The sequence below is a fragment of the Natator depressus genome, chromosome 5 (genome assembly GCF_965152275.1).
Source record: "Natator depressus isolate rNatDep1 chromosome 5, rNatDep2.hap1, whole genome shotgun sequence".
NCBI classification, from domain to species: Eukaryota; Metazoa; Chordata; order Testudines; family Cheloniidae; genus Natator; species Natator depressus.
In genome coordinates, this window is record NC_134238.1 from 72,395,705 (window position 1) to 72,421,414 (window position 25,710).

Sequence of the window (25,710 nt, forward strand, 5' to 3'; positions counted from 1 at the left end):
AGATCTGGTTGCACTGCCTGATTTTGGAGCAGGTGCTATGGAAAACTGGGGGCTAATTACTTTCCAAGAATCATCCTTGATGTACATCCCAAGTGATCAATCCGGAGGCAAAAAGGCTATGATTTGCCTAATTGTTTCACATGAGCTAGGACACCAGGCATGTGGTAAAACATTCTGTATATGTGTTTATCTATGAAGTTGCTCTTTTCCAGTTTATATAGATGCAAAGTCACTATTTAATATGGGAAAATAGCGACTTACATGTAGGGGTGTAACAGTTTTGATGGTAACTAGAGGAAGGAATGCTACAGTAATAACCAAAGCCGTTGTTTCAGTTGGTTGGAAGACACTTTGGTTGTAAATTAACTTGGCAGATCAATATAAAAAACAAATTTCAGCATGACACAGGAACTTCCACCCAATATCTGTTTATCTTGAATGAAATGCTGATTTTGGAAATACTGATGACACTATTACCATTATTTGAAAAGTTGACTCAATGGGGTCATGGACATACATGTCTACTAATGAACCATTTGTTTATTTTCTTACAAGATACTTGGCTACCTTCCAAGAAAATACTCTACCCTAGCAATGAACATGGTATGCATATCGAGATAGAATAATAATTCCCACAATGCATTGATGGGAGAATAGACTCCATAAACAATGTTAATTTTTAATGGGGATAGATGTAGCTATCGAAGAAAGTAAATAGTGAATGGGCTATGGAACTATAAAATGAAGGCAAAGTAAACACATTTTTATCTGTAGCTGGAACTGTTTACATAATGACCTTCAGAATTTAAAATTATTTGGTTTGGAATGATAAAATAGTTTCACTTCATTTTTTACTATACTTCATTTAATAGTACTTTTGTCAAGAGAAAGTATTTTAAACAATAAAGTTAGCAAAAAGAGTTTAACTTGGCTAGTCCACATGTACTCCCTCCTGACAATGTCTGTTCATCTGACGGTCTGAAAAGTTAGTGTGTTTATTGAGGGCCAGTAAAATAAATATTACTTATTAAACATAGTTTTTACATAAGGTAACAGAGCTTAAGGATCAAGAAATAACATATAATGAAATCACAAATCCCCAAATGATATATCAGATTTTTGTTAAATATAAACTGCCAACTATTAGTACATCACAGCTGTTGTGGAAGTTTTATTGCTCATCAGGATATGGATTTGCTGATTTTGGAAGTGGCTGTTTCCCCAGTTCTGTTTATCATCTACTTGACAATTTCCTTTTGTTAAGAACAAGGAAAAACAAAATAATATTATTTAATTGGAAAGAAGCTATTTTGAAAATACTTTTGTGTATTATTTGAGAAATGTCATATTTTCAAATTGTAGTCTGGCTTTCTCTGCTAGATTTACAAATGTATAAGTGACTGCTTTAATTTAAATAGAATGGCGAACTGTTTAAAATCACTGTATGTGCTTATGTTATGAAATCTGAGACCAAGGAATTAAAAAATGTACAACCACTGACCTGCATCTGTGTGGCTTTTCTCAAGTTGTATCTTTGCACTACTGAATTTCCACCAACTGGAAAAAATTATAGCATTTGATTTGTGAAAATGTATACACATTAAATAAAGTCACACTGTTCTCTTGATCATTCATGTCTGTTTAACATATAGGAATGAAAGCAGCAGTTCAAAGAAATGCAATCTGAGACATTTTTTCTTTTCTATTTAAGTGGTTTGGAAATCTGGTTACCATGAATTGGTGGAATGATCTATGGCTTAATGAAGGATTTGCATCTTACTTTGAATACGTTGGTGCTAGCTACATGGAACCCAGACTACCACTGGTAAGTACCAAAGCTGAATGTTAATGCTTTTCCCTTACAACCTATATTATTGTCCTGATCCTACACCAGGGAGGTGCAGTCAATGGGAGCTTTCCTATTGTCTTTAATGGGCTCGTGGTCAGTTCCAGTATAACTTTAAATGAAAATAATATAGATATTGTGTGTAGAGTGGTGTGAATAACTGATTTTTCGGTTCTCTGGCTGTTCCAAAAAGTAAAAATAAAATTCATTTAGGATCAAACAAAATATTTAATTTGACCTGAAACCTAATGTTTCATTTCATTTTAGTTTTTAAAACATTTTAAAATAAAATTGAAAAATTTTTGAATGAAAAGTCATTTTGAATCAAAAAATCAACGTTTCATTTCAACATTTTCTAAATGAAACCTTTCAATTTTTTCAGATTTTTTTTTTTTAACCAAAATAATTTGGCACATTCAGCATGAATGCACAAAATGTTTCTGCTGACCCAAATCTGCATTTTTTTTGTTTGGGGGAAAAAAAAGTTTCAGCCAAAACATTTCACCTATCTCTAATGGTTTGTGCATATAATATAGAGACAAATGTTGGCTCACAATTGCATCTGCTCTTTCAGCAGCACAGAGATAACATTTCAGTATCTGCTCTGATTCTGTCTGTTACTGTACATTCATTTTGAAATGATATTCACTATACCTAATTGATATAGGTGGGTTTGGTTTTATGTACTCTGTTTGTACATATCTATGCAGCTTGTAATAATCTTTCTTGCACTCATGTTATATTAAGTCAGATAGTAGGACATAACTTTTTAGAATGTGTCTCATATATTCACAATAATCCAATGTGATTAATCATGACTGTCAAAAATGCAAAGCTGTAAATGTAATGTAAATTTGTAAAATGTAAATTTTTCTTTACTGTGTGAGGTGGGGGTACTCCACATACATGATTCCTGAGAAGCTGTTGCTTGTTTAGGTTAACTATGGGATACAATGAATGTAATTCTCTCTCTCTCTCCTAGTTTAGTATTCTGTATGTAAATGACTCCACAGCTGATAATGTAAATGTAAACTTCTTATGTTTGAGACTATGGAGACATTGATGACAACTCCATAGTTAAGCTTGTGTTGAGTTTTTCTTTTTAAAACAGGATTTCATTCTCTGCTAGGGATGAAAATTAGTGTTTGTGATCACCAAAATTACCACTTGCTCTTTAAGCTTGTGCTTAAATTAATCCACCACTTAAGTACTTTGCTGAATTGGAAACTACTACAGGCATGTCAAATACATTCTTGGGAGGATCAAATCTGATTTTTAGGCCATGGAATCTACTAGTGTGCAACTTTGGACGTCCAGAACAGTTTACTGGCTCTATATAAAGCAGAACTTAATACCACAGGAACGTATAAAGGACTAAATTTTAAGAATGAAGCCTTTGCCTCTTTTTTTGTAGCTGCAGCTTGCCCTTGTAAAAGTCTGCGCCTGTAACTTCGTGACACAAAATGTATTGCAAATCAAAGCACTTAACATCATTAGTTATATGTATAGCTACAGATTTGTGTCTGGAATCCGGTAATTGCAGGTACCTGCACTAAGGGTTTTCACCTACAATTTAAATGCAGTTAAAAAATTACAAGCACAAATTGCATCTGCAACATTTCAAAATTTGGCTGCTAAAATTGTTTGCAAAATACAAAATAATCTGCAACTAAATAAGTTGACTACTCTTAAAAGCCTGTCTCCTCCTCTTTGGTAGTGCAGGTGTTCAAAGAGACCTGCAGTGTTTTAAAAACACATTAAATAAAAGAACACCTACTTGCAGACCCACATTAGTAGCTGAACCTCCAGGTAGACTTAAAATGACAAATACATGTTCAAAGAAAACAGATGAACGTAAGTTTCTTCTTTACTTTCCTGAGTATGAGAGTTGGCTTCAGGTCTCTGGGGTGACAGCTGTAAATTGTCACAATTTCATTAAAATTAAGGGAACTAAGCTGATTTACACCAGCTGAGGATCTGTCTCTCCACATTTGCTATCCAGGGACATCTGAAGCACCTAAAACTGCACTCCTTTGGATGGCTATTATGTTATTTAGTCTTTCAACATAGGAAACAGAGAACACTGAATGTGTCTTGCCAGATAAGTGAAGCAAGAACTGATTGTACTTGAAATGTAAATATATAATTCATTTTTACATTTTGCAATTTTTGTTGCATTTAATAATTTTTAATTTTTTTCTTAAATCGTAAAACTTTAGTGCTCTTCATGAGACCCAAACCTGCCATCCTTCTGTGTGCAGAACTCCCACTGCTTTCAATGGTAGTTCCACCTGTGGAGGATATGCAGGATCAGGCCCCTGACGCCCTTTATTTGGGGGGGGGGAAGTTGCTTCCTTTTGAGGGGAAAAAATGAGCGGAAAGGAAAATGTTAGCTTGTATGTAGTCTGTGTGGTTTATACAATTGGAATTAATTGAAATGAGAGTCTATCTTTTAATTTTCAGAATAAAATCTTTTATTATCACATGTTACAACCTGTCTTAAGGGAAGATAAAGAAATAGCAGCTCGGTCATTATCAGCAAGAGAAGAAAAAATCAAAGGAACGTTTTCACTAGTTGGCCTATTTGATATCTTCACTTACAGCAAGGTAAAAAAGAAAATCAAATATTTTGCTTTTATGTACTTTCCAACAATTTTGTAAAACACAGATTTAAAAAGAACCAGCAAAATATTTTATTGCAAAACTTACAATCGTTTAGTTATCTTTTCTTCTAAGATTTAATTTCCATAGTTCCATTTTTCGTTTAGTTATAAACACAGGTACATTGGGTGTTGCAAAAGTATTCATCTACAGGAAAGCATGAATATGAATGTATTTGCTATCTATCCTAAGTATTCAAAGTCAAAATAGAAATGATCAGTGTCACTTATGAAAAATATGGCTTGAATATCAGTCATTGAATGGTTAAAGTTTATTTAAATAAACTCATGTGTTCAAACATCTTTTTTGTTCCATAGGGGGCCTCCATTATCTGGATGCTTTCCAGCTTTCTGACTGAGAGACTGTTTAACAAAGCACTCAATGTGAGTTTAGAAAACTAAACTTCTTCATCTGGGTTTATCAGTTTGAAAATAACAATGAGCATGAATGAGTTTCTCTTTTTCTGATTTTTTTAATTAAAGCTTAATGAACTCTGATGTTTATATTTGTTTCTTTGCAGTCATACCTGAAAGCATTTTCGTTTTCAAGTGTTAACCAAGATGATCTGTGGACTCACATACAAATGGTACTTACCATGTCTTGTTAGTACTTTTGCTTTAATGGTTGGAATGGGCCAAATTAGGCTCATATACCAACTGAGGAACTTTGAAGTGGAATTTCTCTACTCCTAACCTAGTTCCTACACCCCACCCCCATCCCCTGAACTCACTTTGCAGACCTTTTGTGGCTGGAGATTTGATGGGAGAGATGAGGGACGAAGGGTATGTCTACACTGAAATTAAAAACCCGCAGCTGGCCCGTGCCAGTTGACTTGGGCTTGTGGGGCTTGAGCTAAGGGGCTGTTTAATTGTGGTGTAGACATTTGGGCTCATGTTTCAGCTCTGAGACCCTCCCACCTTACAGGGTCCTAGAGCCTGGGCTCCAGGCTGAGCCTGAACGTCTACACTGCAATTAAACAGCCCCTTAGCTTGAGCCCCACAAGCCCAAGTCAGCTGGCACGGGCCAGCTGCGGGTTTTTAATTGCGGAATAGACATACTCTGAAGGGCCAGAGAGGAGGTCTGTGCGCTTGCCTCTGCCTACACAAACCCGCATAGATTATTCTTGCTCTGAATACATTTTGTCATCTTTCACTTGGCCGTTTAATTGGATAATCTTTTCTTACAGAGAGACAAGGTGGGTGTGGTAATATATTTTATTGGACCTTGTGTTGGTGAGAGAGACAAGCTTTCAGGTTTACATGGGGCTCTTCTTCAGGTCTAGGAAATGTACTTAGAGTATCACAGCTAAATACCAGGTAGAGCAGATTTTTTATCATAAGTAGTAAACATATTTTAAGGGACCATTCAAGGTGAAGTGGCTCATTAACAGCTCTCCAGTCATAAAGGGGAAATAAAAGCTGGGCAGTGGGGGTTTAAATGGGTTATAAATTGTTGTAATAACCACCCCCTCAGCTTTTTTCTCTCTCCAACAGAAGTTGGTCCAATAAAAGATATTACCTCAGCCACCATGTCTCTTTCATAGAATATCAGGGTTGGAAGGGACCACAGGAGGTCATCTAGTCCAACCCCCTGCTCAAAGCAGGACCAATCCCCAATTTTTGCCCCAGATCCCTAAATGGCCCCCTCAAGGATTGATCTCACAACCCTGGGTTTAGCAGGCCAATGCTCAAACCACTGAGCTATCCTTCCCTGGGTCCAACATAGCTACAACAGCACTGCATATAAGCTTTTCTGATCTTTATTTCTGTGTAACTTTAAAATCCTTTTCTTTTATACCTTCACTTTTATACACAGTAAATATTTTGGCTTGGACAATATTTTAAATTTAGTTTATTTATCATAAGTCACTAAAGGGTCAGGATTTATCCATGGATATTACTATGAGGGCCCAACACTTCAGGGAAACTCCCCACCGTCAGCACCTTTAATATTTGATAAAAGTCTGAATAAAACTGGACCCTAAAAAAACAAATATTAATAATGGATTTTTTTTATAATGTCTGTACCAAAATTACTGTGGAGAATGATTCCATCATGCTACAACAGAGTCTTACCTTAAGAACAGAGGGTATTATTCTCATATGGCATAAATTGTTGTAGGAGTATTGAAATCAATGGAGCTATGCCAGTTCCCACTAGTTGAGAATCCATCCCAGAATCAGTTGTCAGGTGTTACATTATTTATTTAATTAGTTAGTTAGTTTTCATAGTGTCTATCTTATATTCTAGGTGCTTTACATGAATTGAATAAACATCCCATACCACAAATTGTGTCCATCATTAACCACCCAAAGGTGCGGATATATTGAAATGAACAAGAGAAAGGTAAAGAATCAAGTTACAAGAATTAGAAATGTCATTGCAATACTTTAGATTTCCCTAAAGAGTTGGGTCCTCCATAGGTTAGGGACAATAATGCTTTTTTTTGGTTAGTTACAATGATTCTCAATATAAAATACACATGGATGAAGATGAAGTCGTTATAATTTCTCAAATACGTTACTACATCCCCCAGCGTGTTGCTGGGATCAGTATAAATAAACGTCTCATAAATGTTTCTAATTCAGCCCTTTCTTGAAGGTTGTAGATGCACAGAATGAAGTTCAGTTGCCTGCATCAGTAAAAAATATAATGGACTCCTGGACATGCCAAAATGGGTTTCCAGTTTTAACATTGAATCTGTCCACCGGCATTATCAGTCAGGAACAATTTTATAATAAAAGGACAGAAAACAATACTACTTACAAGTATGTTTAGTTCATATTTTTAGCATGTAGCATACGTTTACCTTTTATTGCAGAAAAATATTGCATTAGTACATTATGTTTTGAACAGCTGTTTGTTTTTTCCCCTAGAATTGTCAAATGAAATCCATTTGAGACATGAGTTTGAAGTGGTATTGCATGCAATTCCCTTTTCCAAGGGATTACTTCCCCCCTGGGTAGCCACTGTGCAAGGCTATTATGTGGCTGCAAAAGACAGACACGGAGACCAAGATCTTCCAAAATGGGTGACTAACTTTAGTAGCAGTAGCTTTGGTGCCCTTTTGCAGAAGGCTGGTGTGCTGCTCAGTGAGCACCCGGGGTCTCTTGTCTGCACAGAACTCTTTTTAGCAAACATGTTTCTGAAAAAAGGAGTTTTACAGGTGCCGGGAAGGGAATGAAGAGTAATGAAAGGAGAGAATGTAGGAGGATAAAATCACTGTTAGAAGAAGGAAAGTAATCCACAGAGAAAGAGTCTACTATCTGAGGATCTGCCAAAGGACTATAGGCTAAATCTTGGCCTTATTGAATTTAAAGCCAAAACTCCCTTTTATCTTCAGTTAGACCAGGAGTTGATCCAACTTGAGTACTAACATCAACAAAGATATAGTGCATCAGAGAGGGGAAAGGAGCAGCTGGAATTTTAAGAAATTACTTGCAATCTTATTCAACATCAGTTTAGAGCTTGTTTCCTTAACTATAAGAATTAATTAAATTGTCCAATTTTGTTTTTTGTTAAGTAACACATGGATTGTTCCTATTTCTTGGATAAGAAATGGATCTGCACAACCCTTAGTCTGGCTAGATAAAAGTAGCAGTAAGTAATGTTTTTGTTCATACATGTAAAAAAAAAAAAAGCCTATAAGCTTTTATAAACATGAGCTATATTTGAATTAGATAAGAAAGGATAAAAAACTCAATAAAAAACTCCACATTAATCTGCTTTAGTTATATCGCATGTTAAAATAAGTACATTTTCAAATAAAGAAAAATGATGTGCAAAAATCTGTTGTAACTGTAAAAGTACTATTTTAATCACACAATAGAATGGACATTGTGAGATAAGATTTCCATAACAACTTGAAGTCTGCTGTTTTGTACAGAGGGACAAACTCTGAGGTCCTATTCAGGTTTTACTCATTCCTTACTCAGGCTGCTTCCACTGACTTCAGTGGGAGTTTTATTCCTGGACTGAGGAAGGACTTCAGGATTTGGCCATTATCAAAGGGTCATAATCATATAATACCTAAATACTGTAAATAACTCAATGGTGTAACTCAAAATGCCACATTTGTACATCTAAGCAAACTGAAAAGGTGCAGTTTCAACAGTACTTAATTTAATTTGTTTATATAATTTTAAAGGAGGAGCAGAATTAAAATTAATCTTAAAAAATGAAACTGCACATGCATCCTCAGTCATAAAAAGGTGCAATTCCTTTTCATTTTACTATTCTGCGATAAACAGGTCCACTTAGCCAGAGATAAGGGTGTAATCACTGCTACTTTAAACAAAAAGAAGCTTCATTAGATTACTGCCATTCTAAAAACCTAAATATTGGAAAGGTTGGACATTTTGAATTAAGGTTCTAGAAACAGCCTTCATTCTAACCTTTACTCCACCACACTATGAACCATCTATATGAGGCAGACACATCCTTCTTCAAATACTTTTTTCAGTTCCTCAGTACATAATAATGATAATGTAATACACTGTATACCTATGTCAACTCTCCTCTGTCCTGTCTTTGGAGTGGGTGTGGTAAGGTCAAAAGCTGTTAATCTATTTTGTATAATGAGAGATAGGGCTATCATAGAATATCAGGGTTGGAAGGGACCTCAGGAGGTCATCTCATCCAACCCCCTGCTCAAAGCAGGACCAATCCCCAATTTTTGCCCCAGATCCCTAAATGGCCCCCTCAAGGATTGAACTCACAACCCTGGGTTTAGCAAGCCAATGCTCAAACCACTGAGCTACCAAAATGAGTATTTAGCCACAGGTGGGTGGAGGAAGCAGATAAACAAAACAGTATTTATTCACCCCAGAGAACACTGGTACTTTTCAATTTAAAATTCAATAAGCCACTGCATGAGTGACAAGTTAGCAAATTAGGGCTGTTGCAGGAAAGGGGTGTTAAGCAGTGGTCACTTTGAAGGTGCTATACTAAGTTCAGTGCTATGGATTAAACTTGTTGTAGGGTTAAAGAAAGGCTCCACTCCCTCACCCATCAACCTGTCACACATTCTCCTATGTGCAGCTCTTAGAATGACCAAACATCCCCATGAATTAGCATTTGGAGCATCTGTCTGAAGAAAATAAAATACTGCACATATTCAGTAGTTCCTTTAAAAATATTGTAACTTGTACTTGAAAACCAAATGTCTTCAAATCTATCAAAGTCAATAGGCCTCATTCAAGGCTACTGACACACCAAGTCTAAAGTTTTAAAACAAAGCCAATTCTGATTTGCTGTGCCAAAGTACAAAAGAAAGTAATGAATGTTTTCTTAAAAGATTTTCTTAAAAACACTTTTTCGCACAAAGCACTCAGATAGCTAAATTAATTATTATGAAACTTATCCCACACTCACTCACCTAAAATAGAAATCACTTCTGGGTGACATCAACTATAAAAATTTCAGCTCAAAAGTGTTTTGTGGAAATAGTTTAGGCAGAGGCCACTCAATACAATCTGCTACTCTAGGTAACACTTCTGTGTGCTGCCCTCCACACTACTTAAATTTGGCCCAGCCACCTCCCCATCATGACAGGGGGTGGGGAAAATTTGAGCAAGTGGTGTTACAACCTGACACATGGAGTCACAGTGCTGCTCAAATTTGGCTCAGACACCACTTCATCATGATAGAGGAGCTACGGCCCTAGGCAGCTGCCCAGAAATCTGCCACCCTACGCATGGTGGTCTATAGCTAGAGTGGCCTCTGGGTTTACACATGTGAAAGTAAGGGTTTAGGATGGAAGTGAAGTTTCAACTATAATTGTAGCACTGTTTACTGTAATGGCATAACTATGTATTAGGAGTAAACTTTTAAAAAGCACTTACTTGACTTAGGAACCTGTTCTAAAATCTTTCACATGCTTCTTCCCATCCTTTGTGTTTTGTTTAGTGACAGTGTTTAGGGCCCCGTCCTGTATTCCCCACTCACTCAAAACACCCATTTAAAACCTGATTCTGCCGTCCTTATTCCCGTACTTACTCTCATACCACTTGCATCAGTACTACTCCATAATCTTATCTAGACTAGGGGAAAAGATTGGATTTTTTGTTTTGTTTTTGTTTCTTTTAAATTAGGTTAGCTTAACTGCAGTTGAAACGTTTGAGGCACCTTGTGTAAGTGCAGTTTTAACACCTTTTAAAATTGTTTTAGCTGCTTAAGGTCTACCCTAGACTCCAGCTAGATAACTAGTTAGGTAACTCAATTTTTTAAACCACACTTTTTTCCTAATCTAGGAAGACCCAGATGAGTACCACTGGCAGAATCAGGCCCTTGATGAGTGATCAGACTGTGTAAGAACTGAAAGATTGGGCCTTGTATTTACAACAAAACTATTTAGTTGGATGTTTGCTATGGCTGCATAAGTTTACCCATTCTGATGCCCCCACAATTGTTTGGATTTATATTTGAACGCTGATAGGGAGGCAATTCTAATCTAAGATAACTGTGAGCCCTGTTATGGCTTGAAGATAGAGATCCACAGTGGGAGCAGTGTGGAAGCACGCTGCTCCAGGGAAAAGTCCAGAATGTATTGTACAGAGTTTCTCCCAGAGATCTCGGCACACAGGCAGAACAAGTGTCCATCCATTAGGAGGATGAATCATTAAGTCCACAACACTGCCAGCCAGCCAGCTCCTTTAGTCAGTGAAGGAGCAAGGTGGGTCCATGGCTCTGCCTCCTCCCTGCCTCCTTTGTGAAATTCCTTAAAGGGATAAGTTCTTGTGTTCTGTAGAGCACAGAGAGTGCAATTGGGCCTGGTGCATGTGGGGGTCTCCTTGTGCCCCCGCCCTCCGCCACTGTACCAAATCAAGGGACGGGCACAATCTGGCTCCACATGTGAGCTTGTAACACATAAAATCTTGAGAAACTGGCTCAGCTTTTTTGCCTCATGTATAGTAGCAATATAGTTTAATGATGTGGTGATGCACATACACATATATCAGATTAAAACTGAGCCCATATTTCATAGCAGTGTATAACATTCTGCATACCTGCATTAGTGATTGGTAAAATGATACAGCCTTTCCATTTTCAAATGTCCCCACAGAAATGTTTCCTGAAATGCAAATATCAGATTCAGAACATGACTGGATTTTGTTAAATATGAATATGACTGGGTACTACAGAGTTAATTATGATCCATTACATTTGAAGAGATTAGCACAACTGCTTGAAAAAGACCCAAAGGTAAGATAACTTGTTTATCAATGATGTAAACAAATTCTATACAATCAATTTCTTATTGCAATCATTACCAGTAGTTACTTTAACTGATAATTGAAAACTAGTGCATCACATGCCAAGGGGCCAACTCTGTGCCCATTAAAGTTACTGACAAAATTCTCTTTGACTTCAGTGGGAACAAAAGTGGGACTAAAATAGCTTTTCATTTCAAGTGTGTGCTGAACATTTTTTCATTAACCTAGGACCAGATTCTACCTGTAAAGCTGTCTTAATCAGTCCTGGAAGGATCTCCCAGTGTAGGGAGGTTCTTCCATGACTTCAAGCCATTGCAAAGCCTTACCATTGTATGGGTGTTGCTGGGATTTAGCTGCACTTAGAGCTGATGGAAAACATTCGGACAGAACACTTTTCCCATCAGAAAATGCTGATTTGATGGAACTGAATCATTCCACCAGAATGTATTGATTTCATCAAAACTTCTGATGAAACTCTCCCTGACTCCCTCGTCAGTGGTCTCTGAGTCTGCTCAGTTCACTGTGGACTTGGACAGACCTGAGAGGCAGCAGCCTGGGGAGTTGGGTCGCCAGGAACAAGCTGAAAAATTTCCATTGGGGTTCTCCCAAAATGGAATTATTTTCAGAGTTTTTCCTCCCATGAAAAATTTCAGTTTTTTTGTAGGAGGAAAATTCCGTTTTCCAGTCACTTCTACCAGTGTTCTGCTAATCCCTGGTTCTCGTTTCAGCACTTTGTGACCAATGACAGCCAATATAACTCAGAGCAGTTTCATGCTGCTCTAACTTACATCAGAGAACTGGCTGAGCACAGCTTGGGCTCAGGATAAAGGGAGCATAGAGATGAGCTTTAAGCCACCTTTACATTCTGCATGGTGTAGCCCAACCCAAATGGATTGCTTTTTAATTACATAGTTTTGAAAATGTAAAGACCAAGGCCACTTAAAATAGTTCAGTAGGGCCAAATCAACCCCTCTGCTTCTGCTACAAAGTATAGGAAACAATGGCCAATATTGGCATGGAAAGGGGAAATGCCTCCTATTGGTATCGCTTTCTTGACTTTATGGAAACTGCTCTGGAGGAGTTGCAATCCAGAGGTGTGGCAAGATTGATGACAGCAGGGCTGAGAGTACAGCCGTTCTAAGCTGCATACTTTTCCTTTCCTTCAAACCTGTATGGATTTCCTGATCAAGCAAATTCTGAAAGTCAGCATAAATTTATGTGGGCTCCCAATCCATGCTTTGAATCTTCTGTTGGCAGTCATCATTGAGAGAAGCCATGGGAACACGACAGAACCATATTGCTATGCAGGCAGGAGAGAGATAAGCAGGGGCCAGGAGTTTTTGACACAAATGGACCTGGACTCTGGTAAATGCTAGATTCACCTGGATTTCAGGGAATTCAGATTCCTTGGACCAATCCCCCACCCCCACACAAGTTCCTTTGAGGCTGTTGGAGAAACTCTACCAAAGGAACAGTGTGAAAGAAATTTGCAATTTAATTCCATTATACAGGTTTAACCCACAAAATTGCCCAATGACGTTTATGCTAAGAGATATAATAGGCTTTAAATATCTAGATGCTACTCCTGTAACTAGAAATAGGGAGGAAAAATGCATGTGTAGAGGAGAATCATATAGTAAGAGGGTGGGCAGGTTGTGCTCCTACTCTGCTTCCTGGTTGCATAATTTGCATAATATGCATAAATGATGGTGGGATAGGTGTCTTTTCCACAGCTGCTGGGTGCATAGTCTGTTTTGCACCAGAATGAGGAGCATGTAGTTCTTTTTACATATTCTGGTTACAACATAAATAATCTTTGCACTCCACATAATCCAATACAGGATAAGACCAAAGATTTATTCAATGGAGAACAAAATTACTAACTGCTTATGGTCTCCTGTAGCCAGAACAACTTAGAATTCAGAACAAATGTAAGACACTCTAGTCTGGACTGGTGTGAGTACTTGATTATGAATTGGAGTCTCAAAAAGGAAAAAACTCATTGTCAAGCTGAAGAAATCAGGAATTATTTTAGATACTGTAGAGCTTCGTTACTTTAATTTGCAATATTGCACATACTTAAGAGGATTTTTCATGCTTAGCAGTTCATTAGCTGTTGCAAATGGGTACCAGATGTAGAATTTTTTAAATCTACATACACAGAAAAATTTTTTCTTAAAGGCACATCGAGTAAATTATTTCAGCTCAAAATATGGGACCAAATCCTGCCATCCTTACTCGGGCAAAGCTTCCATTGAAGTCTATAAAGTTTGGCTTGAGAAAAGACTGCAGTGTTTGTCCCAGACTTTCAAAATGTAACTAAGTATGCTTTTCCTCAAAATGATATGTTTAATCTACTAATACCACATGAGTGCTTTCTGCAGGCTATTCCAGTTGTCAACAGGTTACATTTGATAGACGATGCTTTTACATTGGCACAGTGAGTATATTTTGAGTCTATGATAGAAAATTATTATTAATGCACTATTACATGACACTGTTATACTTCACATTCCTATTTTGACTTCACTCCTTTGTCTCCATAAGTACCCTGTAAAGAAGACAGACTTCACCAGGGAACAGTTAAAAAAAACCCATTAGGTCATCGTTCATCCCCTGGCCAGTGCAGAGTAGTTCCTTGTGGTATCTTTTCTAACCATTTGTCCCAGCTCATATGTTTCAAGCAGTGGAGCTGCCACAACTTCCGTCAGGAGACTTTTCTACAAGCTAATGTAGATCCCCATTTGGAAAATTTCTTGATGTTATGCCTAAATTTCCTTTTTCTTACTTCATCTCATTGTTCCTAGCTATTCCTCCCTGTATTCAACAATTCCTTTCTGTTCCTGATAAGTAATCTTCCAACTACTTGTAGATGTCCCTCTTTCATTATTGACACTGATAGAAACAGTTCGGGGGGTGTGATTGCCCTGACAAGTGTTGGGATTCTGCAAAAAAAATAATAAAACTTAACTTACCTGCACAGCTCTCTACTCTCCCACTCCCCCTGGGAAAACTCCTTTAAGGGATATCCAGGTCCTGCTGCAGGTGGGGGCATAACAGTTTCATTGGAGCCATGCTGCCAGGGAGCTAGGGAAAACAGTAGGGCGCCCAGGAGTCAATGGTTGTCCCTGTGCCTCCAGCAGATACCTGAGATCCACAAAGGTATCAGAGTCACTGTGGTCTATAGGTGGGCAAAACACCCCCACAACACTGGAGGAGTTTGGAGGGAACCCTGCGAGGGGAACCTTAGAGTTCCCCCCCAACACTTTCTGTAAGTTTTCCCACCAGAGGGCACAGTCTGGCCTGTAGTAAGGAATTTGTAAAATGTGCTCCTCATATGTAATTACAGACAGGGCTTCCCATGGAGGGTCTTGGATGGGCCCTCTGCAAAAGAGTGAAGTTTAGCCTAGTGTGTATTGGTGACATTCTAATGAATGAATAATTAATTAGTTAATTAATAATTAAAAATATCCCTGAATTACCATTTAATTGTTTATGCTTTTTGGATAATGGTTATTCCCCAAAGCATTTTTTAATGAAAATCTGTTCGAATATTTTAAAAAGACTATAAATAATGTATCTCCAAAATGTTATTACATAAAAATATAGAGGGAATCTTCACTTTATCCTGGTGAGGATGTTAAGTGGCGCGATCCTGCCAACACACCTTAGTGTAGTGTGCTTAATGTTTTGAGTTAGTTGAGTAGTCCCATTGGCTCTTGATAATAACACTTGGCTCAGCAGTATGTGTTTGCAGGATCAGACTCTTAAACTGGCCACTATTGTATTATATTTATTCTTTCATAGACCCCATGGTATCTAGATGTTTATTCATCCGTTATCTAAATATACTGCTGTTCAAATGTGTGTTTAACTTGAATACCTATGCTCAGTTCTGTATTTTTTTTTTTAAATAGGGCTGGATATATTGAGATTGAGTCTGTATTTGAACTAACAAAGTACCTTGCCAAAGAAGATGAAATGTTTGTGTGGTATACAGTACTGTCAAACCTAATACCTGACAATTTGGAAAATATTCTGAACAACTATGAATTATATCCATTTTTAAAGGTATCATCTTTCTTTGTTAAATATCGAACACTTTAGACCAGTGGTTCCCAGACTTGTTCTGCCTCTTGTGCAGGGAAAGCCCCTGGCGGGCCGGGCCGGTTTGTTTACCTGCCGCATCCGCAGGTTCGGCCGATCGCGGCTCCCAGTGGCCGCGGTTCGCTGCTCCAGGCCAATGGGAGCTGCTGGAAGTGGCAGCCAGTACGTCCCTCAGCCCGCACCGCTTTCCAGCGGCTCCCATTGGCCTGGAGCAGCGAACTGCGGCCACTGGGAGCCGCGATCGGCCGAACCTGCGGATGCGGCAGGTAAACAAACTGGCCCGGCCCGCCAGGGGCTTTCCCCTCACAAGTGGCGGAACAAGTTTGGGAACCGCTGCTTTAGACCATTTAAATGACAGGATCCCACAAATCCTTTATAAGTGTTTAAGGATACACAAGGTACATTAATTTTAGGGAAATTTTATTCAGCCCTTTTTTTTGTTTTAAGAAATGGAAGCTAATTATTTGATTTGTCTATTAATCAGTCAAAAGTACATGCACATGCCCCAGTTTTTACAAAATGGGGGCCTAACAGCTGTCACTAGTCGTATAGAATGCAACTGTTCGCTTGCAAAGCAGTGCTTCTCCTAGGCGCTGACTCTGTGGGTCCTCCAGGGTGGGAGCATCCACGGGGAAAAATTGGTGGGTGCTCTGAACCCACCAGCATCCAAGCTCCCCCCCAGCTCACCTCCACCTCTTCCCCTGAGCATGCCACATCCCCACTTCTCCTCCTAGGCTCGCTGCCGCAAAACAAGCTGTAGAAGGGAGGCGGGAGGAGCGGGAACGTGGCACGCTCAGGGGAGGAGGCGGGGAAGAGGCGGGGCTGGGGTGGGGATTTGGGGAAGGGGTCCAATAGGGGCAGGGAGGGGGCGGAGTTAGGGCGGGGACTTTGGGGAAGAGGTTGGAATGGGAGCAGGGAGGGGCATGAGCACCCACTGGCACCAGGAGAACTTGGCGCCTATGAGCAGAGGTTTTCAAACTATGGTCCATGAACCACTAGTGGTCTGTGAGCTCCATCAGGTGGTCCGTGGATAGTTCCCTCTAAGGTGCACTCCTGGGTAGCTGCACACAAGAGCGTGAAGGGCCACCCACTTAATTAGGCATGGCATATTTTATTCATATTTTAACTGATATTAAAATATGAGTTATGTGCTTTTATTTGTAGAACAAAAAAACATTAATTATTTTTAAGGGTTTTTTTTAATATAGCGCTTTTATCCAAAGCGCTTTACAGTAGTTAGCTAACGGTACAAACAACATTTGGAAATATCATTAAGTGGTCTGCCGAGACCCTCAGCAATTTTCAAGTGGTCCGTGAAAAAAGAAGTTTGAGAAGCTCTGTTCTAGAGAACACACTACACCTGTGATTTGTAACGGCTTCCAGTTTCTTGTAACCTGTCATGTCCTATATAGTTTAGGTACAAAATACTTCAGGCTGCCACTTGCCCTGTATGGTAACCAGGTGAGATCATTTGAGGAAATTGAGCTAACAGTTCCCTTATTTAATCCGCAATTCAGCAAGCACTTAGGCGTATGCTTAACTTTAAGCACTTGAGTAGTGCCATTGACTTCAATGGGTCAAATTACATGCTTAAAGAGAAATGTGATTTAGTACTTTGCTGAATTTTTAATATGGAGGAGGCAGGGAATTTTTCCAGTATCCTCCTTCTCTGGGACTTGCTTTCTTAGTTGTTCTTCCAGAGTCTGAGTTTAACCTTCATGTCAAGTTCCAAAACTCATCTTTTCTTCCAGGGCTAAGGGAGCTGTAATGGGAACACCTCTGTGTGAGTGGTTCAGGGAGAATTTTGTATTTTGGAGATTGATTCCAATTTTTATGTTTTATTTACATTTTACACCTGTACCCAGAGTTTCAATTTTAAAATGAGGAAAATAAATAAATAAGTAGAGAAACATACAGCAATATATCTAAATGCAAGTAATTTCTCTTTCTCTTCTTTTAAAAGAAATATCTGTTAAAGAGAATGTTGCCAATATACCATTATTATGCAAGTATTATTCGTCAAAATGTTGATGCTTTGGCAGATGACTATTCTGATCAGTAAGTATTTTTTTAAAAAATTCAAATTTGAAGTGAATTGATTTGATAAAGACTATAATGCAAATTGAAAACAGTATACAGGAAATATTTTAATGAATTTCAGTGTAACTGAAACATTATTATTAATAATGCAGTACCATAAACGTGCATGATATGTGAATTTTAAATGAAATAGCAGCAGCAAGATGGGCTGCCTGTTTTTGTTATCAGGATTGGGGGAGGGGGTTAGTAAATTTAGTACTAGAGAATGATAGTGATTTAACACCCTGGAGCATGATATCCCTGATTTATCCATAGAACTTTTGCATCATAGCTATTAGCAGGGCAAGTAGGTCCTCCTGCTCCTCTGTACCTCAGACCTGACCTAAAGGAACGACTTCTAAAGATTAAAGGTAATTCAGTTTGCATGGCCACTGAATCCTTAACATCTCTGCTGAGACATGACTGTTACAGCAATAGGGTCAGATCTCACAGTGGCAAGTGCAGTGTAAGAACATGGATAGATAGGTTTGTGGTGGGACTAGAATATATTTAAACCTTGCTAATCCCTACAAACATCTCTGTGCCATCTCTGAGACTGCTATTTGGTTATGTTTTTATTATTGAACCTGCTGTTATTAGCAGAAGACTTCCTGAGATATAATGTCATTTGATAAAATTATGTTATAGTTAAAAATTATTCATTGGGATAATGCAAAATGTGTAATGTGTGTCCTTTTTTTACTTCCCTTCAAGAATTTATTTGGAAAAACTTATTAATACAGCATGTTGGCTGGGTCTCCAAGACTGTTTAAACCTATCTTCTGAACTTTACACTAAGTGGATGGAGAACCCTGACAATGAGTAAGAATGACAATGTAATATTATAGATATGTATATATGGATGTGTAAGTCAGATTTAAATTTAACAGGCCATTACATGGGCAGGTAGTGTAGGGGAGGTTCCTTGTGCACTTCTCTTCTTCCTATACAGATTGGTAAGACCTAAATTGTAAAAACGTAAATTAATATAATATTTAGTGCTTTTTCAGGTAAACTTGACTTTCATGAAGGATGCAGTTTGACGGCCCTGGAAATTGAACTCTGTCTAAGCGCCAAAGAGGCAAAGTGCAGATAAGTCTGTGGAAGTATCCTCAGCACTCTCTCAGTTCGCCTCAATTCTAACCTCTGGGTATTGTCTATACCCATTTAATCTTTAGCTGAGCCAAACACTGCTAGTTGTGGTGGTGGTTTGTGACGTGGGCACTTGCCCATATCAAATCATTTCATATGTGCTACTTAACAACTATTCATTGTAAATAGCTTTTAGCCATTACAAACCCAGGGCCTGATCAGGCAAAGGTTACTCTAAATTGAAGTGTCATTGATTTCAGTGAGTCTCTAAGAGGGCGTGTAAGCAGCACATGACAGCTGTTGGCAGGACCAAGGTTCTAGGCAGGATTTTAATAAGCAGTGCAGAAGTACCAGTCTGCCATGACATCCATTGCCCTATACAACATTAAGGTTGAAAATGTAAATGAATAAAAAGGCAGGCAATTCAAAAAGCAGGTTCCCACAGAGACATTAACTTTGTTACATTGCATACACTGTATATGTTACCGTATGACTTTCACAGCTTCAACAGTAGTCTAAACTGTGACATACAGCATCACTGTGGGAAATTTTACAGTTGCATATGGCATTGTTGTGGGGGGAGCTTGACAGTTACAATGTTTTATTTTTGGTAAGTTTTTATTAAGGCTGTATAATATGGTAAAAACAAATAAATCCACAATTAGAACATATCCAGAAGCACCCTAAATGGATTTCACAAACTGAAATCAAAAGTGCATGTTGGACTTTTATGTAACTGAAGATGGCCTATATTTGTCAACAAAACCATGTTAGAGTATTCCATTGCAAGAAAAGCCCATATGGCATATTGTAATTCTCACTTCTCTTTTCCTCCCTCTTTTCTTGTTTTTCTATGCAATTATGATAGTTTTGGCACCGGTGAGTCTATGTTCTGTTTATTATTCTTATCCTTTTTATATTTGTATTTTACCTGTTGTAGTATAGTTACTAAATGTGAACAAAAATGTTGTTGGCTCTTATTTGAATCTATGTTCATAAAATCGATGGCTAAGTCAGCTGAACTTGTAGTATTTATAATAAAGTTTGGGGAGGGGGCTTAGTAGCTTTGTAATGACTGAACTCATAAAAACTTCTTTTAAAGGTAAACTGAAAAGCTTTAAAATGTTAATCACTATTTAGTATCCAAAATAGAATATTCTTATTATTGTGTAATGTCAGCTGTAAATACTGCAGTTAAGGAAGCAAGATGATTTTCATCATAATCTCCTATTTTCAGTTGTTCATAATTAAGGCTATAATTTTGGCACAGACATTTTTAGTAAATTTAACAGCAGAGGTGTGTGTGTGGGGGGAATAAATTATGGAAGGATGAGGATCACCAGTAATGTATTTCTTGCTACATGCACCTACACAAAAGCTTTTAAGTAGCAAAAGCAACTGTTGTTATTAATAAGGGTGAGGCTAAGGTTGGGGATAAGTTGTAGGGTGAGCCTGCCCCACCCTTAACCTGGAGTGGAACTCCTGTCCCACTGGGCTGGTCCTGACTCCCCACTTCAGGCATTGCAATCTGGTGCCCCTTGAACCCTTCACAGATGGAGACAGAAATTGGATGGCTCAAACCTAGTGGCACTGAAACCCATATATCTGGTCACAATGCCACTCAGTTGGGGGAGCGGGGAAGGAATCAAATCTGTTTTAATAACCATTGCCAAGATTTCACAGACTTTATTCAAATTCATGATTGCCATGACCTCTCTAACAAAATCAATGTCTTATTCATAATTTTTTTGAAATATTCATCTTCCAGGCTGAAACTTTCCATGCTTAGTCTGAGTCCAAAATTGCACTTTTTCAAAAGTTTGAGTTTCTGTTTTTGAGTTAGGTGGAAAAAAATATACTTGTTCTGATTTCATAATGAATAAGACCATTCTTTCTTTGCATACAGTTAATTCACACAACAACTAGTCTTTAAAACTTCACATGTGGCCAGTCCTCACTAAGGAATGGCTGCCATCTATATTCGAAAAACAAGTGCAATTCTGAAACTATAAGTGATTCAAATATGTTCACTACTAAGTTTTTAATGAGAAAAAAATAGCATAGGGGCAAGGAGGCTCCCTACATTTCAGTTCATGGATTTTTTTCCCCACAGATTGATCAATATATAGGGAGGCACAATTTTTCTACACACTGAACTGGAAAACACACCAAACCTGTAACAGACACAAGATCTGCAGAGAAATCCTTTTGGGTGCTGACACAGTGCATTCATGCTACCCCCCAAGTTCCTTTTCTCCCTCCTGACAGCACAGTTCACAATGCAGTCATTCTGTCATAGGCTGACAATGTCATTATCTTCCATAGTGACATCCCCACAGGCTTGAAAGGGGATATTGCTATGGAGAGCAACCGTCCCCCGATGGTTACTGCCTAGGTGCACTTCCTGCCTAGGTTCACTTCCTCCTGACCCATGAAGCTCCAATCAAGTGGACTTGGGGTAATGGGTTTTTATAGGATCTGTGGAAAGAACATGCTGTGGAGCCCCTGCTCTCCTTTTCCCACACCCACCACCAATATCTTCCAGGTTTTTCTCCCTTTTACTCATGGGAGCAATATGGGCCTAACCTGTTCTCTGTGGCATTGGGAAACTGTGTCACACTACAGCTCTACAGAGCTGTGTTGCACATGTGTATAGTGCTTTAGATAGACTCCCCTCTCCCCCTGCATTTTCAGAATGGTTGAGGTGCAAAGCCATGGAGCTGTGTAAAACAAAATGATATAACTCTATCATGCCAGAACTAGGTTTCCTGCCCCATTGTTTCTCCTCAGTTATTTTCCTGTCCATGGTGTACCTTTTTTCTGTTTTGCCCTATTCTTTTAGAACAAGGAAATGAAATTTTAAAAAGCCTATGCTAGTTTTAATGGTAAGTAAAGTAATGGTAAGTTAATACAGAGACATTAGGAAAATAGAACGTTCAGAGTCTTATAGCAGTGGGCCCCTTCCTGCCATAGGGAATCAACCAAAAAATCCAGTTGATATAAAATGTTTGTAAAGTACATAGAGATCTTCACATGTATGATATGTTATTATTTCAGTAGAATAGTTAATATTGCTAACAACAAGAAGATTTAGCACCCTGTGCTGTTTTAGTGTTAATGACACTTTTGACTGTTGCAGAAGAAACAAACATTTTCACTCTGGTCTCAGCATGTAAAATGTAGCAGTAGACGAGCCTGAAGGTGTTTTGGATTTGGGTTTTGTTCCAAAATACATCACTTTGTAGGTACCATCCTCTGAAGTGTGAGTAGTGGGAGACAGCCTGCTGCATGGAGAGGCAACCATTCTCTTTCTTCATCTTGCATTCTCAAAACATATGGCTCTCTTCTTGAAATGGATAGTGTTTTCCTATCATCTGCACTGCTGGGATAGGCCCTTCTCAGAAAGGCCTTTTGGGTGGTGTTTTCATGCAAATGTCATCACACTAGGATGTGATATCACCAGATTGTGATGTGACACAAGGATGTTAATTATGTTGGCTAATATGAACTGTTTGCCCAGCCATATTAAAAAAGCTATTCAGTTCACCTTCAAGCATCTCTGTTGTGGTAATGCTTGAATAATAAATGTAAAAATGCAGTCCTCAAATCTAGTTGCTTTTCAGATTTTTGTTCTGTGTTTAGTGCTCTTTTGTGATTATTTTATATTGTAATTGGTGAACATAATATATAATTTTCTGCCATATTTTAGCTGCTTGTTTTCATTTTATAGCAATATGGTGTCAACAACTATTATTCTATTTTACAGGATTCCCTTTACTATTAAAAGAACAATCTGTTGTTATGGTGTTGCAATGGGAAGTGATAAAGAATGGGACTTTGCATGGAAAATGTATAATCATAATAATTCCAAAGAAATAGATAAGGATATAATGCTCTTTGCCATGAGTTGCACCAGAGAGTCCTGGTTGCTTTACAGGTGACTTTGCTTAAATCATATTTTTAATGTATTTAACAGTAAATCATTAATTTCTTGGTTAAGGGTAAAAATAGATATTAATTCAATAATAAGTTATCCATTGTTTAAAGTGCAGTCCTACTCCTAAAATAGCTTTATAAACATTGCATTATTGAGTCCATAATTACCATAATTATCATTTCTCAATGGCTTCAAAGAAAATCTGCTTAGCTTATAAGTAAACATATAGTGAAGCTGGATTCTATGATTGTTTATGTCCACTTTGCACCACTGAGAAGCCCAAGATAGACAGGCAAGCAGAGCATCTCTCTCTTATTGGGGTAAACTCCATTGGTATAAAGCTTGCAGAGGCAGCATAGCTGCCTCCTGTGGCAGCCACTCCTCTGCCATGGGGGGCATGTCAGGAGATGGAAGGAGTATATCGAGGGTGAGGGTGGGAACAGAAAAGACATGATAGAGCAGAGCACTGCTATGCTGATGCTCCATTGTTCTGTGGTCATTTAAGGACCTTATGCCACTTTTTATAAGTTAGAGCTTGTTCTTACCAGCTCTAACCAGTTCCGGGAACTTCCCCTGGCTCCCTGATGGCCCTCTCCTCCCTGTGCCTGAGAGAGTGAGAATCCAATGCGTTTTTCCAAATGGCAGTCTGCAAAGTCACTTAGGAAGAGGAAAGTCAAGATGGGCTCGTTCTGTCTCGCAAACAGTAAATATTCTACAATTAGAAATTAGTTAACAATCCTGTCTCTGTTGCTCAGCCAGAGAAAATTCAGGTGACCTGCACCTGCCTTATGCATGTGGCAACTACCAGTGGGGAGCCTCTGAGAACACAGCTCCTTTGGCAGCCATGTTGCTTTGGAGGGTGGGAAGCATTCCTTAGGCACTAGGGACTTACCCAGGAGATCTGTGGCATTTCTGTTATCTTGACATACCCCATTGTGGCATGAAGGGTCCTGCTTCCTGCTCACTCTGCAGGAGGGCAAACCCCAACCTTGCTCCTGACAGGATGAGACCATAGAAACTAAGAATCTATGGATTTTTTTTCTGTGGAAGGGATAATTTGCCCCTAACATTTTCTGAGTAGTGCAAACATAAGGAAAATGAATATGCCCATACCCTGTGCAATGCTTTTTCTACATTGAGAACGTAAACCCAGTAAGTAATGAATGGTTAATGTTTATATTAAACATAAAAAGAAAAGGAGGACTTGTGGCACCTTAGAGACTAACAAATTTATTTGAGCATAAGCTTTCGTGAGCTACAGCTCACTCCATCGGATGCATTCAGTGGAAAATACAGTGGGGAGATTTATATACACAGAGAACATGAAACAATGGGTGTTATCATACACACTGTAAGGAGAGTGATCAGGTAAGTTGAGCTATTACCAGCAGGAGAGCGGGGGGCTACAAAAGGGTTTCTCCCCCTCCCCCGCTCTCCTGCTGGTAATAGCTCACCTTACCTGATCACTCTCCTAACAGTGTGTATGGTAACACCCATTGTTTCATGTTCTCTGTGTATATAAATCTCCCCACTGTATTTTCCACTGAATGCATCCGAAGAAGTGTGCTGTAGCTCACGAAAGCTTATGCTCAAATAAATTTGTTAGTCTCTAAGGTGCCACAAGTCCTCCTTTTCTTTTTGCGGATACAGACTAACACGGCTGCTACTCTGCTATATTAAACATGATACTCTAATGATACAGGCAGCTCATAAGGTCAATGTTTGTATTCTAAATAGTTATATTTTCAATGAATTTTTCCAACAGATATTTGCAGTACTCACTCAACAATTCATTATTGTCTTCTAATAATACAGCCACAGTCATTTCAAATGTGGCATCTACTGAGATTGGCCAACGCATAGCTTGGGAATTTGTAACAGAAAATTGGCTACTTTTAAATGAAAGGTATGGTGAGCAACTAAATGATGTAATTCATCTTTATTTCTACAGTTGTTTCTCTGACACTCTTCTCTACCTTAAGTTTGAGCTGTAGAGCCCAATTGCAGATGTTCTACTCCAGAAGTGCCTGCATTTCCATGGTGGTCTAAGTTATTCCTACATAGAAAGGCTAGAATTATCAGAAGGGCTCAGCTTTCATTAAGGCACCAAAATAAGTGGCTGGAAGAGCTCAACAGAAGTATGCTTGTGTCCCCGTAAATGTTTCAATGGGAGCTAAGGGGTGCTGACCCGCTTTGAAAAATCTGGACCCTATTTTGGTGACTAAGTGGGAGCTGAGCTTTTCTGAAAATCTGGCCCCAACTGTAAGACGGTGAGCATTTAAAAATCTGACTCATAGTGCTACCTTTTAAAGTGCTTTGTGGCGAAAAACATTTAAAAAATGTGAGGGTTTACTGTTTGTTAAATAACATGAAAACTGGTGTACTCCAGAGTTCCATACACTCCATACAGCACAAATATTTAAATTGGAAGCACTGGAAGGTAGTTGGATCCTATAACTCATTGGTAAGAATAGGAAAGGGTATGGCCCAAATATTGTGGCAGGAGAATGGCTGGTCATCTAGGAATGAGATGTTGGGGGCAGATAAAAAAGGAAGGATTGGTATGTGTGTAGTATGATTCTGGAAGCAAGGAGAATGAACAGAGGAGGTTTAAAGAGTGGTCAGACATGGTGGGGGGAAGGGTGAGTGAGCAGGAACGCTCTTGGATCAGATGGGCATCCAAACTTTCAGATGGAAAATGCTATTGCTCTTTCATTTTATCCATCATGAGTTTATCAAGGCTATCAATATAATGGTTTAAGACAATACAGGCT

General features: G+C 38.6%; 1 protein-coding gene across 1 annotated transcript in view; it reads left to right on the top strand.

Moving 5' to 3' along the window:
• Nucleotides 1-25,710, top strand: part of LVRN (laeverin) — a 58,197-nt gene that overhangs the window by 23,521 nt on the left and 8,966 nt on the right. The window contains exons 5-18 of the mRNA XM_074954024.1: nt 3-157; nt 1,712-1,825; nt 4,310-4,453; nt 4,825-4,890; nt 5,028-5,093; nt 7,109-7,275; nt 8,031-8,107; nt 11,571-11,710; nt 14,106-14,161; nt 15,639-15,792; nt 17,792-17,886; nt 18,622-18,729; nt 22,766-22,936; nt 24,702-24,842. Of these exons, the coding sequence (XP_074810125.1) occupies nt 3-157; nt 1,712-1,825; nt 4,310-4,453; nt 4,825-4,890; nt 5,028-5,093; nt 7,109-7,275; nt 8,031-8,107; nt 11,571-11,710; nt 14,106-14,161; nt 15,639-15,792; nt 17,792-17,886; nt 18,622-18,729; nt 22,766-22,936; nt 24,702-24,842 (1,654 nt within the window). The remainder of the gene's footprint in view (nt 1-2; nt 158-1,711; nt 1,826-4,309; nt 4,454-4,824; nt 4,891-5,027; nt 5,094-7,108; nt 7,276-8,030; nt 8,108-11,570; nt 11,711-14,105; nt 14,162-15,638; nt 15,793-17,791; nt 17,887-18,621; nt 18,730-22,765; nt 22,937-24,701; nt 24,843-25,710) is intronic.